This window comes from Lagenorhynchus albirostris, chromosome 7 (genome assembly GCF_949774975.1).
Source record: "Lagenorhynchus albirostris chromosome 7, mLagAlb1.1, whole genome shotgun sequence".
NCBI classification, from domain to species: Eukaryota; Metazoa; Chordata; class Mammalia; order Artiodactyla; family Delphinidae; genus Lagenorhynchus; species Lagenorhynchus albirostris.
Window position 1 is genome coordinate 107852332 of NC_083101.1, and position 20936 is coordinate 107873267.

General features: G+C 36.8%; 1 protein-coding gene across 3 annotated transcripts in view; it reads left to right on the plus strand.

Moving 5' to 3' along the window:
• The window catches only part of GLRA3 (glycine receptor alpha 3), a 156544-nt gene that overhangs the window by 31500 nt on the left and 104108 nt on the right, over positions 1–20936 (plus strand). For all 3 annotated transcript variants that reach the window (XM_060153621.1, XM_060153622.1, XM_060153625.1), the window contains one exon: positions 17354–17421. In XM_060153621.1, coding sequence (XP_060009604.1) covers positions 17354–17421 — 68 coding nt within the window. The remainder of the gene's footprint in view (positions 1–17353; positions 17422–20936) is intronic.

Below are 20936 nucleotides of genomic sequence, written 5' to 3' on the forward strand. Positions count from 1 at the left end.
GGACCATACAACATTACATTAGTTTGTGTACAATCTCATGATTTGATATGTTTATACATTATGAGATGATGATCGCAATGAGATTAGGTACCATCTGTCACCATACAAAGTTGTTACAACATTGTTGACTATATTCCCTATGCTGTACATTACATCACCATTGACTTATTTATTTTACAGCTGGAAGTTCATAACTTTTAATCTCCTTCACCTATTTCGATCATCACCCTACCACCTTCCCCTCTATTCCCTTGTCTATTTTCTTTCTCTTTTAAAAAATGTGCCTACTGAATCAAATGAACTAATTTAAAGTGGGTATTATATATGCTTTCCCTTCCAATTTGTCAAAAGCCAGGAATTAATACTGTGAGACTTTAGGGGCATGTCTATCAATAATGTGATATTCCACTAGTCTAAGTTTTTTTGAAAAAAATAAAGGAGCAAAATTAACTATATATTTTTTAAAAAAGAATAGGAACAGAAATTTGCCAAACAGATGTGACAATATGTTACAATAACTTAAATGATTTAGTATTCACTTCTTCATGGATTAAAAAAAAATTATTATTATTATTATTTTTTTTTTGCTGTGCTGTGCAGCATGCAGGGCCTTAGTTCCCCGACCAGGGATGGAACCCATGTCCCTGCAGTGGAAGCACGGAGTCCTGACCACTGGACATGGATTAAAATCTTAATGAAAAAAAAAAAACAACCTAGAAAATACCTAGATAACTGATCAGACAATAGGAAAATGTTTTTAAAATATAAAATTATTGAGAAAAATCTGTATGTTTGACCTTTCAGGAATTTATAAATTTCATACAAGGAAAAAAAAAATCTTAGTAGAGACATTCGCAGACAATTTGCAGAAGATAAATTAGAATATTCAACCTAATTAACAATGAAGTGCAAATTATAATAATGTGACAGCATTTTCGCCTTTCAAATTATCAACATTTAACAATAATATTATTGATAATTATTTGTCTCAAATACATTATTATAAAATTTATTTCTGGAATACTGATTTTAAATTTGTGATTGTTTTCACAAGTACATTTACATTAAAACAAAATTTACCTTCCAGACCATAGAAAAGAACAATTATTAAAAAACTATAAAATGACTTTATTAAAATGTAACTTTGGGGCTTCCCTGGTGGCGTAGTGGTTGAGAGTCCGCCTGCCGATGCAGGGGACACGGGTTCGTGCCTCGGTCCGGGAAGATCCCACATGCCGCAGAGCGGCTGGGCCCGTGAGCCATGGCCGCTGAGCCTGCGCGTCTGGAGCCTGTGCTCCGCAACGGGAGAGGCCACAACAGTGAGAGGCCCGCATACCGCAAAAAAAAAAAAAAAAGTAACTTTGTATTTGCTCTTTTATATACTGCTAAGTTTGAAAAACTCTAGATGTAGACATTTTTCTTTAAACAAAATTATGATACTTATTTGTACTATTTTGTATCATTTCTCTAAAATAAGTACACCTTTTAAAAATCCTATTTGTTTGAGAGAAAACACTGCAGTACCAGGCATAAGCCACACAAACTGCAGGAAGGTTGTGTTGCACATTGCCAGGCGGGTGTTATTTTGTATGTTTATCTGTTTGTTGTTTTATGATAATAGTAAAAATCGTGTACCTGAATTGGGTAAAAATTAAATTGTCCAAAAATATTAGTGATGAATAGCCTCAACAGACCTTCAGCACAATTCTACTTCTTTGAGGCAAACACTGCAAAAGGATAATTGGTCACTTCCAGTGAGCATCTGTTTAATCTCTTTGATGGCTTTCCAGGCCTTTTACAAAGAAGGTGCTATGAAAGTTCTTTGCACTAACTAGACTGCTAATTGGACGCCTCCATTCTTGCATTCTACCTCTTCTGTTTTTCTTTTCTGCCCAATAGTTTCTCTTTTTTTCCTGCAGGAATAATTATGTTTATTCATCTTGTTCACTCTCTTGAAGCCATTAGTTTTCTTGCATGTGATGGAAATGCTTTGTCATTGAGGAAGGGCTGAGTTGATTTGCCCAGGTGCTGATACATGTTTTGTCTGCTGTGTATGGAGAGAGATAGTTTTCTGCTGTTTCTCTCTCTGGGAAAGGAAATCTGACAGAGATGATACTGCCCTGGGCACAGCTTTGCTTTAGGTGAGTGTTGAGTGGCGAGGCTTTGGTCTGGGGTTCTCCAAATGCCAGAATAGCGATGACTTTCGTTTTGAGGTACTGGCAGGAACCCTGTTTTCCCCAGTTACTTTTTTTTTTTTTTTTTTGCAAAGAGAAGTTGAATAAATTCTGGGAATCTAATGTATAGCCTTGAGATTATAGTTAACAGTACTCTATTATAGACTTAAAAGTTCTCACCACAAAAAAGAAACAGTAATTATGTGATGATGGAGGTGTTAGCTAATGCTAAAGTCATCATCTTATTGCAGTATCAAATCAACACGTTGTACATCTTGAACTTACACAATGTTGTATGCCTTTTATATCTCAATAAAGCTGGAAAAAGAAAACATTTAAAAAGTCAGCATTGCTTATAGAATCATATTATTTCCAATCACCTTAATAAGCTATGTTTGCAAAAGGAAAAAAAAAGTTATGTGCATCCTTCAAACCCATGGAAATTCCAGGCCATCCCGGCTCTAGGGGACTATGAATAAGGGAGCAGGGAGCTTCCTGAGACAGGCGTCTATGGCCTCCCCTGCTGCCCAACCTAACTACCCACCTCCTTTCCTGTGGATGATGACCGTGAACTTTGTGCCTCTTAGCACTTAGCTTCCTTCTCCATGCAGTTCTAATCATCGTTTATTTTAGACTTTTCTCTGTTTTGTCTGTCAACCATTTTCTTCTGCCTTCTATATTTTATGTGATTAAACCAATTCTGACTTCCCTCTCGTTCTCTTTGGTGTGATATATCTAGTCTCATTTTTATTCAATAATATCATTTTTATGCATTTGGAGAGAAGAAAACTGTGCTCGATCCTCCATCCTGAAATAGAAGTTTCCAGGAATCATTAGAAACTGGAAACCAGTTTAACAGACAAAAAGCAATTGCATAGAAAATAAAAGTACATCCATAGACAATAAAATATTATTTCACTAGACTATCTACCAGCTTTTTCTAGATTTTGTTTCTTTCCTTTGACTCTATTGTTTAGGCCCTCAGTTGGTCTTTGATAACCTTAAAACTAATTTGGATTCAGGCAGAAAGTACTCTGTCAGCAATCACCTGTTTGTGTATTCCTCCTATATATTTATTGCATTTTCGTTAGGTTTTTTCATTCTGTCTCCAATGACCATTCTCTTTATCTAGAAATAACATTGTTCGCCTTCACTATGTCTCTGTGGTTTCTGTCTTTTCATCTGTAATATTTCTCTATATTAATCCTTTTCTCCCACATCACAAGTGCAATTTTCATACAGTCTCTTCTGCTATAACTCATTCTATCCCCAGAATGGAATGTGTACCTATTACTCATTTCTGCATATATTTTTTTTCAGGGAAAGTGTTAGAATCTTCTTTATCCATTTTAATTATTCCTATCCATCCAGACACAATGCTTCTTGAATAAAATTCACAGTTATTTTTTGAAAAAACTGTATTTTCTATTTTCATGTAATACAAGGTCATTTTAACAAGAAAAATCTCTTAAAAATAAGCCTTTCTCGAAATTGAGTTATTTGTAGTGAGGTGGATGGACCTAGAGTCTGTCATACAGAGTGAAGTAAGTCAGAAAGAGGAAAACAAATGCCATATGCTAACACATATATATGGAATCAAAAAAAAAAATGGTCATGAAGAACCTAGGGGCAAGATGGGAATAAAGATGCAGACCTACTGGAGAACAGACTTGAGGATATGGGGAGGGGGAAGGGTAAGCTGGGACAAAGTGAGAGAGTGGCATGGACATACATACACTACCAAAAATAAAATAGATAGCTAGTGGGAAGCATCCGCATAGCACAGGGAGATCAACTCGGTGCTTTGTGACCACCTAGAGGGGTAGGAGAGGGAGGGTGGGTGGGAGGGAGGGAGACTCAAGAGGGAAGGGATATGGGAACATATGTATATGTATAGCTGATTCACTTTGTTATAAAGCAGAAACTAACACACCATTGTAAAGCAATTATACAAATATATATATAAAGCAATTATATATAAAGATGTAAAAAAAAAAGTTGAAAACTTCAAAAAAAAATAAGTCTTTCTAAAACTGTAGATGAACACCTGAAATGTTCACAGATTTAAATTCTGCACCCTGTATTTTTAGATTTGGTTTCTTTTTTTCTTTTTTTTTTCAACATCTTTACTGGAGTATAATTGCTTTACAATGTTGTGTTAGTTTCTGCTGTATAACAAAGTGAATCAGCTATATGCATATATATATATCCCCAAATCCACTCTCTCTTGCATCTCCCTCCCCCGCCCCACCCTATCCCATCCATCTAGGTGGTCACAAAGCACCGAGCTGATCTCCCTGTGCTATGCAGCTGCTTCCCACTAGCTATCTGTTTTACATTTGGTAGTGTATATATGTCCATGCCACTCTCTCACTTCATCCCAGCTTACCCTTCCCCCTCCCCGTGTCCTCAAGTCCATTCTCTATGTCTGCATCTTTATTCCTGTCCTGCCCTTAGGTTCATTAGAACCATTTTTTTTTTTTACATTCCATATATGTGTGTTAGCATATGGCATTTGTTTTTCTCTTTCTGACTTACTTCACTCTGTATGACAGACTCTAAGTCCATCCACTTCACTACAAATAACTCAGTTTCACTTCTTTTTATGGATGAATAATATTCCATTTTATATATGTGCCACATCTCCTTTATCCATTCCTTTGTCTATGGACACTTAGGTTGCTTCCATGTCCTGGCTATTGAAAATAGTTCTGCAATGAACATTGTGGTATATGACTCTTTTTGAATTATGGTTTTCTCAGGGTATATGCCCAATAGTGGTACTGCTGGGTCATATGGTAGTTCTATTTTTAGTTTTTTAAGGAACCTCCATACTGTTCTCCATAGTGGCTATATCAATTTACATTCCCACCAACAGTGCAAGAGGGTTCCCTTTTCTTCAGACCGGTGTGAGGTGGTACCTTATTGTAGTTTTGATTTGCATTACTCTAATGATTAGTAATGTTGACCATCCTTTCATGTGTTTGTTGGCCATCTGTATATCTTCTTTGGAGAAATGTCTGTTTAGGTCTTCTGCCCATTTTTGGATTGGGTTGTTTGTTTTTTTGATATTGACCTGCATGAATTACATGTAAATTTTGGAGATGAATCCTTTGTCAATTGCTTCATTGGCAAATATTTTCCCCCAGTCTGAGGGTTGTCTTTTCTTCTTGTTTATGGTTTCCTTTGCTGTGCAAAAGCTTTTAGGCTTCATTAGGTCCCATGTGTTTATTTTTGTTTTTATTTCCATTTCTCTAGGAGGTGGGTCAAAAAAGATCTTGCTGTGATTTATGTCATAGAGTGTTCTGCCTATGTTTTCCTCTAAGAGTTTGATAGTGTCTGGCCTTACATTTAGGTCTTTAATCCATTTTGAGTTTATTTTTGTGTATGGTGTTAGGAAGTGTTCTAATTTCATTGTTTTACATATAGCTGTCCAGTTTTTCACACCAATTATTGAAGAGGCTGTCTTTTCTCCATTGTATACTCTTACCTCCTTTATCAAAGATAAGGTGACCATATGTGCTTGGGTTGCTCTCTGGGCTTTCTATCCTGTTCCATTAATCTATATTTCTGTTTTTGTGCCAGTACCATACTGTCTTGATTACTGTAGCTTTGTAGTATAGTCTGAAGTCCGGGAGCCTAATTCCTCCAGCTCCGTTTTTCTTTCTCAAGATTGCTTTGGCTCTTCGGGGTCTTTTGGGTTTCCAACAAATTGTAAAATCTTTTGTTCCAGTTCTGTGAAAAATGCCATTGGTAGTTTGATATGGATTGCACTGCATCTGTAGATTGCTTTAGGTAGTATAGTCATTTTCACAATTTTGATTCATCCAATCCAAGAACATGGTATATCTTTTCATCTGTTTCTATCATCGTTAATTTCTTTCATCAGTGTCTTATAGTTTTCTGCATACAGGATTTTTGTCTCCTTAGGTAGGTTTATTCCTGGGTATTTTATACTTTCTGTTGCAATGGTAAATGAGAGTGTTTCCTTAATTTCTATTTCAGATTTTTCATCATTAGTGTATAGGAATGCAAGAATTTTGTGTGCATTAATTTTGTATCCTGCTACTCGACCAAATTCATTGATGAACTCTAGTAGTTTTCTGGTAGCATGTTTAGGATTCTCTATGTATAGTATCATGTCATCTGCAAACAGTGACAGTTTTACTTCTTTTCTGATTTGGATTCCTTTTTCTTCTCTGATTGCTGTGGCTAAAACTTCCAAAACTATGTTGAATAATTGTGGTGAGAGTGGGCAACCTTGTCTTGTTCCTGATCTCAGAGGAAATGGTTTCAGTTTTTCACCATTGAGAATTATGTTGGCTGTGGGTTTGTCATATATGACCTTTATTATGTTGAGGTAGGTTCCCTCTGTGCCTACTTTCTGGAGATTTTTTATAATGTATGTTGAATTTTGTCAAAAGATTTTTCTGCATCTATTGAGATGATCATTATGGTTTTTCTCCTTCAGTTGGTTAATATGGTGTTTCACATGATTGATTTGTGTATATTGAAGAATCCTTGCATTACTGGGATAAACCCACTTGATCATGGTGTATGATCCTTTTAATGTGCTGTTGGATTCTATTTTCTAGTATTTTGTTGAGTATTTTTGCATCTCTTTCATCAGTGATATTGGCCTTGTTTTCTTTCTTTGTGACATCTTTGTCTGGTTTTGGTATCAGGGTGATGGTGGCCTCGTAGAATGAGTTTGGGAGTGTTCTTCCCTCTGTTATATTTTGGAAGACTTTGAGAAAGGTAAGTGTTAGCTCTTCTCTAAATGTTTGATAGAATTCACCAGTGAAGCCATCTGGTGCTGGGCTTTTGTATGCTGGAAGATTTTTAATCACAGTTTCAATTTCAGTGCTTGTGATTGGTCTGTGTATATTTTGTATTTCATCCTGGTTCAGTCTCAGAAGGTTGTGCTTTTCTATGAATTTGTCCATTTCTTCCAGGTTGTCCATTTTATTGGCATAGAGTTGCTTGTAGTATTCTCTCATGATCCTATCTATTTCTGCAATGTCAGTTGTCACTTCTCCTTTTTCATTTCTAATTCTGTTGATTTGAGTCTTCTCCCTTTTTTTCTTGATGAGTCTGGCTAAGGGTTTATCAATTTTGTTTATCTTCTCAAGAACCAGCTTTTAGTTTTATTGATCTTTGCTATTGTTTCCTTCATTTTTCATTTATTTCTGATCTGATCTTTATGATTTCTTTCCATCTGCTAACTTTGGGGTTTTTTTGTTCTTCTTTCTCTGATTGCTTTAGGTGTAAAGTTAGGTTGTTTATTTGAGATTTTTTTTTATTCTTGTTTCTTGAGGTAGGATTTTATTGCTACAAGCTACCCTCTTAGAACTGCTTTTGCTGCATCCTATAGGTTTTGGGTCGTCATGTTTTCATTGTCATTTGTTTCTAGGTATTTTTTGATTTCCTCTTTGGTTTCTTCAGTGATCTCTTGGTTATTTAAGAGTGTATTGTTTAGCCTCCATGTGTTTCTATTTTTTACATTTTTTTTTCCTGTAATTGATATCTTGTTTCATAGTGTTGTGGTCAGAAAAGGTACTTGATACGATTTCAGTTTTCTTAAATTTAGCAAGGCTTGATTTGTGACCCAAGATATAGTCTGTCCTGGAGAATATTTCATGTGCACTTGAGAAGAAATTGTATTCTGTTGTTTTTGGATGGAATGTCCTATAAACATCAATTAAGTCCATCTTGTTTAATGTATCATTTAAAGCTTGTGTTTCCTTATTTATTTTCATTTTGGATGATCTGTCCATTGGTGAAAGTGGGGTGTTAAAGTCCCCTACTATGATTGTGTTATTGTTGATTTCCCCTTTTATGGCTGTTAGCATTTGCTTTATGTATTGAAGTGCTTCTATGTTGGGTGCATATATATTTACAATTGTTATATCTTCTTCTTGGATTGATCCCTTGATCATTATGTAGTGTCCTTCTTTGTCTCTTGTAATAGTCTTTATTTTAAAGTCTATTGTGTCTGATATGAGAATTGCTACTGCAGCTTTCTTTTGATTTCCATTTGCATGGAATATCTTTTTCCATCCCCTCACTTTCAGTCTGTATGTGTCCCTAAGTCTGAAGTGGGTCTCTTGTAGACAGCATATGTACCAGTCTTGTGTTTGTATCCATTCAGCCAGTCTATGTCTTTTGGTTGGAGCATAATCCATTTACATTTAAGGTAGTTATCAATAGGTATGTTCCTATTACCATTTTCTTAATGGTTTTGGGTTTGTTATTGTAGGTCTTTTCCTTCTCTTGTTTCCTGCCTAGAGAAGTTCCTTTAGCATTTGTTGTAAAGCTGGTTTGGTGATTCTGAATTCTCTTAACTCTTGCTTGTCTGTAAAGGTTTTAATTTCTCCATCGAATATGAATGAGATCCTTGCTGGGCAGAATAATCTTGGTTGTAGCCTTTTCCCTTTTATCACTTTAAATGTGTCCTGCCACTCCCTTCTGGCTTGCAGAGTTTCTGCTGAAAGATCAGCTGTTAACCTCATGGGGATTCCCTTGTATGTTATTTGTTGCTTTTCCCTTGCTGCTTTTAATATTTTTTCTTTCTATTTAATTTTTGATAGTTTGATTAATATGTGTCTTGGGATGTTTCTTCTTGGATTTATCCGTATGGGAGTCTCTGTGCTTCCTGGACTCGACTGACTCTTTCCTTTCCCATGTTAGGGAAGTTTTCAACTATAATCTCTTCAGATATTTTCTCAGTACCTTTATTTTTCTCCTCTTCTTCTGGGACCCCTATAATTCGAATGTTGGTGTGTTTAATGTTGTCCCAGAGGTCTCTGAGACTGTCCTCAATTCTTTTCATTCTTTTTTCTTTATTCTGCTCCCTGGCAGTTATTTCCACCATTTTATCTTCCAGCTCACTTATCTGTTCTTCTGCCTCAGTTATTCTGCTATTGATTCCTTCTAGAGTATTTTTAACTTCAGTTATTGTGTTGTTCATCACTGTTTGTTTGCACTTTACTTCTTTTAGATCCTTGTTAAACGTTTCTTGTATTTTCTCTATTCTGTTTCTGAGATTTTGGATTATCTTTACTATCATTACTCTGAATTCTTTTTCAGGTAGGTTGCCTATTTTGTCTTCATTTATTTGGTCTTGTAGGTTTTTGCCTTGCTCTTTCGTCTGTAACATTTTTTTGTCATTTCATTTTTTTTGATGGGTGGTGCTGTATTCCTGTCTTACTGGTTGTTTGGCCTGAGGCATCCAGCACTGGAGTTTTCAGGCAGTTGGATAAAGGTGGGTCTTGGTGCTGAGATTCGGCCCTCCAGGAGGCCTCACTCTGATTAATATTCCCTGGTGTCTGAGGTTCTCTGTTAGTCCAGTGGTTTGGACTCAGAGCTCCCACAACAGGAGCTCGGGCCTGACCTCCAGCCTAGCAACCAAGATCCCACAAGCTGCATGGTGTGGTACACACACAAAAAAAAAAGAAGGAAAGAAAGAAAAAAAGGAGCAGTACAATATCAAAGAATAAAAAGCAAAATAAAATTAGAAAGATCAAAATATATTAGGGGCTTCCCTGGTGGCGCAGTGGTTGAGAGTCCGCCTGCCGATGCAGGAGACACGGGTTCGTGCCCCAGTCCGTGAAGATCCCACATGCCACGGAGCGGCTAGGCCTGTGAGCCATGGCCGCTGGGCCTGTGCGTCCGGAGCCTGTGCTCCACGGCGGGAGAGGCCACAACAGTGAGAGGCCCACATACCGCAAAAAAAAATAAAAATAAAAAATATATTAGGAAAACTAGAAATATGATTGAAACAACTGCAACAAGGTAGAATAAAACCACAAGAGAAAAAAAAATGGGGGTTCGGGGGGAACAAGCCAAAAGGAGAGAACAATAAAGTATAAAGAATAAAATAAAATCAGAAAAATAAAAGATTTATTAGGAAAAATAAAAATATAAATGAATCAATAAGAATGAATCAACAAGGTAAAACAGAGCCCGAATGTAAAAGAGGAAAAAAGAAAAAAAAAGCCTTGCTATGGGTGTGGAGTTTAGGTAAGGGGTGGAACTTAGGCAGTGGTGGGGTTTAGGGTGGGGCAGGACCTAGGCGGGTGGGGGGGTGATGTTTGAGCGTGGGGCGGGGCCTCTGCTTAGGACCTGCGTGGAAGGGGAGAGGCAGCACGTTGGAAGGAGAGCCTGTGCAGTGTGGAGTTCTGGAGTTTGGAGGTGGGGCCCTGAGTGAGGGTGTGTGGGTGGGGTTTAGGCCCAGCGCGTTGGAGGGGGTCTCAGAGGGGGTCTCCGAGTGTAGAGGTGGGGCCCTGGGTGGGAGTGTAGGGGCGGGGCTTCGGCTCTGCACGGCAGGAGGGAGGCTCAGAGGACAGAGGACGAGGCCTGGGGGCCCAACAAGCTCCGGGTGCCTAAGTGGACAGGGAAGGCATTGGCCACGTTCCGTTCTGTTCCTCTGTGCCCCTCCCCCATCACCCCCAGGGTCTCCTCCATCGCTGCTGGACCCCTATCCATAGGTGGGTCCTGCTGGATGTAGGAATTCCTCCCCTCCCCCAGCCGCCCCTCAGGAGTGCTGTTCCCGTAGGTCTGGCCTTCACATTTGCTCCCCCTTCCCTCCCTCCCACTCCCTCAGGACCCATGCATCTGGAGGGGGCCTAGGTGGGCAGAGGATCATGCCTGGCAGCTCAGCAGGTTCCTGGGGGCCCAAGTGGGCAGGGGAAACCTGGCCACGCTCCTTTTTGATCTTCTGCCCTCCCAGTCGTCCCCCAATTTCCCCCTTCGGGCGTGGGATCCCTTCCCCTCCCCAGCCTCCCCTCAGGGACGCCAGTCCTGTCCCGCCTCCACTTCTCCTCCCCTCACTCCCCCCACACTCCACATCCTACCCAGTTGCTGGGGGTTCCTCCCGTCCCCTGAGGTGTCCGTGGTCCCCCACCGGTGCTTGGTAGGTGCCCTAGTTGTGCAGAGACGAGAATTCTGCGTCCTCCTAGTCTGCCATCTTGACTCCGCCCCTGATTATTTTCTAATATATTCTCTCTGTAGTACTTATTTCTCTTTTTTTATTTTAAAGCATTCTCAAACTAACAGAAGATTTGCAAGTATAGCACAAACTATTTTTTTGCCCAAACCACTTGAAAGTAAGTTGTTGACCTGATGGCCCAATACTTGGGTGTATCATGCCAAAAAGAACATTATCTTAGGTAACCACAGTCTAATCACTGAAACAAGCAAATTAACATGGATATATTGCTACCATCTAATTTGCAGGCTCCCATTCAAATTTTATCAACTATCTAAATAATGACTTCATAGCAAAAGAATCCGGTTTAGAATCATGTCTTGTGTTTTACGGGTCATTTCTCATTGTCTCCTTCAGTCCGAACAGAGCCTCATTGTTCCTATGACTGTCATGATCTTGGCATTTAAAAAGATATTATTATTCCTTTATTTAACAGAATGTTCCTCGATTTGCATTAGTCTCATGTTTCCTCGTGATTCAATTTAGGTAATGCATCTTGATAGGAATATCACAGCAGTGATGCTGTGTTTAATTGCATCTTATTAGGTTGTGGACGATGTTAATTTTTTACCATGACTGATGATGTTCACTTTCATTAACTGGCTAAGTTGGTGTCTGCCAGAATGTATCTATATACATACACATATGAGCATAAATAAACATACACATATATGCATAAGTATACATAGATATACACACATATGTATATACACACACACATATATTCATTTAGATCTATGTATTTAATTCTCTATCTGCTGAAAACCATGAGTTCTCCCTGGTATCTCTACTACCATAGGTTTATTCTAGTTTCTGAGTCTCCATATTTTAACTCCCTCATTTGACAGTAAGGCTCCCATTATCCTTAATATAATTACATATTTGATCAATACGTAATGAATCTCCCTTGTCTGCTGCCACTCCCTCTCCTGCACAAATTCCTCAGGGTCCTGTTCAAACTCTCACTCCCCATGCAAGGCAGCCCCACTCAGGCTTCAACACCCCATGCTGTGAAATCCTTCCCCGCTGATGTCCTTCTCACCACACTCCCCACAGCCATCCCCAGTGCGGAAGCCTTTCTTGTACTGCCCAAGAGAATGGCTTTCGGCTACATTTTCAAGAAGGAAAGGGAAGGGAAAGGGAAGAATAAATTGGATCCTATTTTTATAACATAAATTTCAAACCTTTTTTCAAGTATCTAAAAAATAATCTAAAATATGGATTTACAGCAATCAAATATGCTTTTGTCAATTAAAAAATAAATCTTTCCTCATGACCTGACTACATAAATATATATATTTATCTAAAATAAAAACAAATCACTAAACAGATTTTTTTGAAATTTAATGTTTTGATTGCATTCTTATGTCTTTCGAAAGGGTGTGGCTTTAAAGCAACATTACATTAAAAGTTTTTTAGAGTCATTTTCATGAACACTTGGGTTATTTTTTGTCTCTATGTTTATTTGCTCTAGATTTGCCTGGTGAACAATTTTTCCCCAACATGAATAACAATAATGTAACTGCCAAGGCTTTGCACTGTACTTTGCCATTTTGCCTTTGTCCATCTCTGAGCTTAAAAGCCTTGTTCTGTTTCTTTTTTTATTTTTATTTTTTGCGATGCGCGGGCCTCTCACCGTTGCGGCCTCTCCCGCCGCGGAGCACAGGCTCCAGACGCGCAGGCCCAGTGCCCACGGCCCATGGGCCCAGCCGCTCCGCGGCACGTGGGATCCTCCCGGACCGGGGCACCAACCCGTGTCCCCTGCATCGGCAGGCGGACCCTCAACCGCCGTGCCACCAGGGAAGCCCCATGTTCTGTTTCTTTAAGAGGCATCTAAAAGAAGACATGCTGCTGAAAACATCTGCAACTACTGTCATTTGCTTTTCAGGCCAACGATGGCTAAGGCAGTGAACAATTTTAAAGCACAATTTGCCATATGGATGCTATAGCAGTTATTTGCTCTGTTGCTAAACATAGCAGTATATTAGATGGATATAACAGTTTTTTGCTTTGGCACAGAGAAGTACCAGATTGACCAATGACTGCTAAACAGGTGCTCTCTGTAATGGCAATAGAAGATTTACAATCCTCTCTGAGCTTCATTCCCTACAAAATTTTTGAATATATAATATATATTAATAGTGAGGGTAGAAAGACTACTCCAAGACTGCACCCCTGATCTGATATGGATCAGAATCTTAAAGTGTAGAATATACTGCCTTATAAACTGTATCCACTTCATTCCTTGTACTCTATCTCCACTGTCACTGTCCTTGGTCAGGGCCATTGTATTTCCCATCTAAACTGTTACAATAAGTTCCTGTTTTCTCTATGTTTAAGCTTTTGCTATCCATTCAACCATTCACCATGTTGTGTTGGTTTACTACACTCTCATGAACAAGAATCTGTAAAGACTCCTTCATGTTCATAAAGTAAATTCCAAATACCTTGGTATTACATTGAAGAAATTCTATGATCTAGCCCAAGACTATCTTTAAAAACAGTAGACTTTATTTCCAAATTGCTTCATACCTTAATCTATTTTAAATTTCTTTAAAATAAAATTCTATATATGTATATGTATTTTATATATATATATATATATCTCATGTGAGTATATATCTTATATGTATATCTTTCAAGTGAGTGCTCTATTTTTCAAATTTGAAATTAAAGTTTGGTGCCTGAATCCAATTCACCTTTCCTTATGCTGAAGAAGAGAATACATACAAATAAGTAGTAAAATGGAAACTAAATAGCACTTTTGTATGTCCTAATAACCAGGTGAGGAACACGTGTGATAACTGATGGATTAGACAGTAAAGCTTAGGGCAGGCTGACTTTCTGACCTTAGGAAGAGTTTTCTGCACCTGATGGGAGGCATTGGAGAAGCAAGGGCTGGAGTCTGGTTCATACAGTGTGAGGCATCATGTTCCCAACTGCTAGTGAAAGCCTAAAGTAGCCCCCTCTCCTGGGACTGTTGCTCTTCTATGGAAACATGTTATTTTAGGGAGAAAACAAATGCATCAGAGGAGTCCTCCTCCTAGCACAGTACTTCATATTGCTCCCTTTCAGAACCTTTCTGGAATCATTAGGATGTGCTGTACAGCACCTGCTCTCAGGGGACCCTGAAATGCATCAGAACAGACATTACTAACTTCAGGTCACTGAAGCCTATGCTGAATTTTCACCTTCATCCTATTTTTCACCAATATTGTCTGTAATTCTAAGCATAATGATTAAATTTAGAAGATGAGACTAAAAAATAAAAGCTCTGCCCCTTGCTGAATTAAAATAAGAAATTCATCCCCCCGCTTCTCTTTATTCCAGCTTCAGCCAAAGAGATCACAGTCAGATAGAGCTGGCAGTTGTGTAGCAGCAGCTTCTTACAGGACCATGTTTCCCCAACATGGATGTACCTCTAGCTTCATTTTACTGGAAGATGAATTAACCCAATACTAAAACGTTTGCATTTTCCCTCCTCCAATGGATTTGAGTCAATGACAGAATATGTCTTGAGGGAAAAGATATTCCCCAGATTCATGTTGCTGTTAACAGCAAACGAAAATAGCAGAATTTTAGAGTTCTCAAGAAGAAAGAGAATAGCCTAGAGAATATCAAAGATTGGCTTTTAGTTTTTCAAGATTCGAGTCAGGCTGTGTATATATTTTAGAATTCACCACCTTAGACTTACATTAAGTAAAAAAAAAAAAAAAAAAAAAATATATATATATATATATACATACACACACACACATACACACACACACACACGTATCTTCTAACAGTTAATTGTGACTTCATACTTCTCTTATGGTGGGATAAAATAATCGTGGAGTACAATACCTGTGCTTTCTCGTCTCTTACGTGGTGACAAGACATTTCTGTCATCCTACACATTTTAAAAAAATTGTTAATATTTAAAAATAACATTTTGAAAAAACGTTTTTAAAGTTAAAAAAGAAACCCATTCTACTAATAATAACTAATTATAGCACCTCCAGGATTCAGAACTTTTATGAGGTTTTCTTAAATGTCCATCCTTTATATTTCAAACAATGTAGCCTCTATATCTGTTTGAATGTTATGTTCTAGGCATCTCGACGCAATAGAATTTGGGCTCTTTCTAAGTACATAACAGCTACCATGTTTTGTTAGCAGGTTGACCAAATTTATAATAGTCAACTCTCTTATTAAAATAAATAGCTTTGCATTTTTAATGTTCTAAGTCCTGACTCCCGTCTCTCATTTTCTCTATCTCTAATAAAACCCCAATTCACTTTAGTCCTATGGTCTAATGGCCACAGCTGTTTCCTACTCTGGAATTTCTTATGTTGCACATCTGAATTATGTAGCTAGCTTTTAAAAATACCAGTGCCTTGGTTGCATGTCATACCAACTAAATTAGAAGGTAAGAATCATGTATCAATCTTTTTTAAAGATCACCAGGCGATTTCAATGTACATAGAATTCATAGGCCTATGGATAGACTTTATTTTTTTATTTTATTTATTTATTATTATTATTATTATTTTTTGCGGTACGCGGGCCTCTCACTGATGTGGCCTCTCCCATTGCGGAGCACAGGCTCCAGACGCGCAGGCTCAGCGGCCATGGCTCACAGGCCCAAGCCGCTCCGCGGCATGTAGGATCTTCCTGGACCGGGGCACGAACCCGTGTCCCCTGCATCGGCAGGTGGACTCTCAACCACTGCGCCACCAGGGAAGCCCTAGACTTTACTTTTAAATAATTTTTTTTTTTTTCTGTACCTCATTCTGGCAAGATAAATGCTATCAGAAAATGAGTAGAAAAGCAAAGATGAAACTTGTGCACCAGTAATTAAGTAAATGTAAATTAAAACCTTGAGTGATAAGCTATCTTAACTAATGAAACCGTTTTTTTAAAGAATAAAAATATTGCTACAAAGAGAACATCCCTTTTATGTTGACAAAGGATCAAGAATCAGAATGGCTTTGGACCTTTCAACAGCAATACTAGAAAATAGAAGCTAATGAAGAAAAGTCTTTAAAATTCAGAAGAAAAAACAATTTCCAGCCTAAAATGTGGTACCAAATCTAGGTGTTAATTAAGTGTGAGGGCATAAAAAAGAACATTTGTAAACAAGCAAGTTCTGAAAAGCTTCACGTCGTTATGCATCATTTCTCAAAAAATTACTGAAGGACATGTTCCACTAAAATGAAGAAATGGGCCAAGAAAGAAAAAGGAATGGGGACCATGAAAAGAGGTCCCACAAAGGAGAAGGATGAGCATCTCCAGTAGGAGGATTATGGGAAAGCATAAGATGACTGCTATGCTCCAGGACAACAAATCTAGAATGGAGTAAGCCTGATGGAAGAGAAAGTTAATAGAGTATCTGATGAGTCTGATACAGAAACACAGTTTAGACGTTTCAGAACTTGTGCATAAGTTAATGATACCTATGGAGGAAACTATGTGAAATATATAAAACAATTATCGACCTCAGGAACATGTTCTGCAGGAAAGAGTGATCATAGTATATTATATGGTTAGTTGGAGGTAACATTTACCTTGTCATAATAAAGTAAAAAGTGAATAGTGATCTAACAACAGTGACAATGTAGCTGTATTTGGGTAATGGGAGGACAGAAAAGAGGTGTAAGGTAGCAGGGGTGGGAATAAGGTGTGAAAGAAAGCGAAATCCTTACCTTCTGCTGTGGCCGTCAGAACATATGTCTAAAATGAAAACATCTAAAGGAGTAAAATAAACTTATTGTTCAGAGAAATTGAGGTAAACATCCAAAGAGTTGTTTAAATGAGTTGAAGTGATCATCTCCAGGGAGGGATTAAATGGGGGTATAGGGGAAGGGGCTGCTGTCTTTTTTTGTAGCAAACCTTGTAAAATTAAGTGACTCAATTATGTTCATGTAAAAACAAACAAAATAAATTAGGCTTAGATATCAGCTTTTGTGTGTGATTTTATCTGACTAGCTTAGGCAGAGATTAACTGAGTTATTTTAACCCCTACCACACAATATTTCAGTGTTTTTTACTTGTATAGCTATCAAGTCTAATGACAAAGCTTTATAGCCAGATAATGAAATGCTTTGAATTCTTTTTTTTTTTAAACTACAAATTAGAGGCATGGAGCTACTTGAAAATATTTTAGATCAGTATCTAAACAGCTTTTCTGTTTTAATCTCTTTTTCAGGCTCTCCAGTTAATGTCACGTGCAACATATTCATAAACAGCTTTGGTTCGATCGCTGAGACAACCATGGTAAGTAGGCATGTTGACTTCGTAATGAATTTCACACTGGGGTAGTTTGTAATCATGTTCATGGCAATTTTTCTGCTGGTAATATGTAATTGAAACCCAAAATTCATATAGTGAGATTTTAAAAGATAAACTTAATAATATAATTAAATTACAATCAACTGCAGTCAATGTTTCATTTGGAGATGGTTAGTGAAAACAAGATTGATTTTTCCCATTTCAGTAACTAAATATTAGATCTCAAATTAAAACTAAAACTTTACCTTATGAATTATTTATTTATTGTCAATGTTCTTTAATAAGCAGACATAAGCATAGGAGTAAATAATGTCACATTTAATTATTTTGTATACTTATAAATGTGTTTATAATGTTATTTTAAGTATTCTGATTACCTTCCCAAATGAATCTAATATTTGATCAAATATCATAACTATTTTGCAAATTGTGGTATATGCTTTAATTTAACTGAACTCACTGAACTGAGACTTCATCACTGTGTAATTGAGAACATTTTACATAATCAAGTTATTAAACCTAAAATATTATCATTTCCAAACCAAATGTATTCTGTTTCGAATTTTATAACTTTCTCTAAAGATCATGTTGTATCTTTTCTTTGCCTTATAGTTTTCATTGTACATTTTAGCTAAAATAAAATAGACACATGAACCACTGAATATTTGTAAGATTGTCTAGCCAGAACTTTTAATTAATTAATTAAATTTTATTTTTTATTATTTTTAGGAACTTTTTTTAAAAATTGAAACTATGTATTGTGGTTCTTAAATTACCTAGAATTATACTCCATTCCTAAATTTAGCAAGTATAATGTGCATTAATTTTCAAAGTTGATTTTAGCTAAAATAGGATATGAAAAGCTTAAAGATTTATTAGCTTCTAAAGCCATTATTAAGTAAGAGAATTATTCTTATTTTACATATATCAGAATGACTTGATAATGAATTTTCTAAGGAAAAATCTAATATGTAAATTATTATGTGGGAGGCTGTGTAGATTTGTGTGTGTGTGTGTGTGTGTGTGTGTGTGTATAGAGGATCTTTCTCAACTGGAAGAGACTTTATTCAGGCACCACTTTTTAAAAATGCTGTTTTCCTCATGTATGCAATATTTAGTCATTTAGCAGCATCTCTGTGGTTCTATTCAAACTCAATATACTATAATTACAATAAAAGCCTCAGTGGAGAAGAACTGAACTCATTTTGGGGGCATTATATAGAATTATCTTCACTGCAGTATATAAATAAACACTAATGTGTGTACCTGTGTGTAAACACAGAGGAAATGACATGATTTGCTAGTGTAAGCACAGTGTGGTTCTGGTGCAGTTTTGACCCTGAAGTCACTATAATCCTGTTTCAGAAGTTGACATATTCTGGATTCTGGTTGAATATTTGGTCCTGATTCTTTTTTTTTTAGGATGCTCATATGACTTTTATTTATTTATTCTGGTCCTGATTTATTCCCTGTATTTATACAGACCCAATTCAAATCATATTTATAGACAAAGGAATCTCTATTGGATTTTTTTCTACTAGACCTCCCAAATTATATTTCTAGCCCTGACAACTTCCTCATTTTAATTGCTACTATACAATACTGTATCATCCTGAAAGCCTGGACATATGCTTATACTTTCTCTTTTGCAAGATCATTTCGTGAAACAGTTTCAACAGCAATAGTTGGAAAGGTTTCTAGCCTGACTTGTCTTTGTGGGGTGGAGGAAGGGATTTGGAAAAAAGAGAAGACATGGTTGGATTTCCTCATTAAAACCTCAAAGATTGTCATGTTCCTGAAGGTTGCTGCTTTTTATGACATAGTTCATCAGTCTAGCACTAAGTGTTTATAACACACACTCCATAGGATGACGACTACATCTGCTAAATTTCTTACCTTTAATAATTTTAGACAGACTTCCTTTGCAGAATAATATTATGCCAAAAGCTTGCAGAATATTGCAAATACACCCTCCCAGGGACCCTCACTCAGTTTTATTTCCCTTCTACAGCATAGAAATCCTTTCCATTCCTTCATCTTCCATCATAATGTATCCTTTTGAAATCATTTTTAGCATCTATCACTTGCTTCTTCAGAGTCACAAGCAGCATCAATGAACATTAATCAAACACCCCAGAGGTAAAGTATTATAAAATTAACTAAGTCCACCTTGATATCTTTCTTTTTAACCTTCCAGACTCATAAACCTGTGACATTATTTCTGTTCACATAATCAGATTCAATATTTGTAAAAAATTTTACTGGTATCAGATAGGATAGCTGCAATATGGTGTCCATCTACATAGGCATAGAGAAAATTCAATTTTTTTTTTTAAGAATCAAAATATTTTGCTACCACTTGATTACTCTGATGTATTTTATTCATAGTTTCCACCATCACAGCTCTGCAACTAAACTTTACCCCATTGTTTTACTTGCCATAGTATTAAGTTAATTTATTTTTACAAAATCTTGCATTTATTTTTTTAACATTCACATTTTTTATACGCATATACTTAATTTTGTTCTTACAATACAAATAACTGAATTCAACTGAAACAATGTATTAAATTGAGAGGATGGAATTTAAATTACTTGTAATCATTAATGGATATCTTTGCATCTGAGAATTTATATCTAATATAAAAGTGAATAATTCTCCCAATCTTTATATCTTTGCTTAACAGAGATCTTAACCATGCTTAGTGTCTTCGTTGACCAACTATATTATGCTCCCTCTACTGGTCTAGTTTCTAACCTATTGTATCTCTCCCCATTTTAAAATAAGCTTTAGTCCCATTTGAGGTAATTATTTGATTCTTGAGAAAATATCTCTAGTAGATATTCTACTTTAGCCATTTTTTGAAAATTAAGTTAATTTGAATCTTTAAAATATTTTGCATCTTCTTCTTGCACCAACTTTGTTTTTCTTAATATTTATGTGCATTTTTTCCCCAGTAGCTTAAGCACAAATTTCTTTTTAACCGTTAAACTCATTCTTTCCCAGTGTTTGTCTAATTAACTTAATGTAGTGCCAACCATTCTCACTTGAGTACAATTTTATTATTCTTGACATATAGTCATCAAAAATTTTCTATGTATGTTGTGGAAATTCTAAACTTCCCTAATTTCCCTCACATTTGAATCATACGTCATTATATATAATGGGGTTCTCTAAGGATTTGTTTAGCCTCCATTACCCCAAGTTCACATTCTTCTTCAGCAGATGATGATTCAACAACTGTTGGAAACCACAGTTCTTAAAAAGATTAAATTAAAAATAAAAACTGGTTTACCATCATCAGTCACTCTTCCATTTTGCAACATGGCCTTGGTGAGAGAGGTGCGTCTATCCTGTCTTTTAAAATGGTGGTGACAAAAGGAACATAATTTTTTTTATTGTTACAATGAGGTGAAGCTTAATATCTCCACATTAAGTGACTCTCAGTAATCGTACTCCTGCAAACCTGTGGTGAGTTGTGGATACGGATTATATTCTG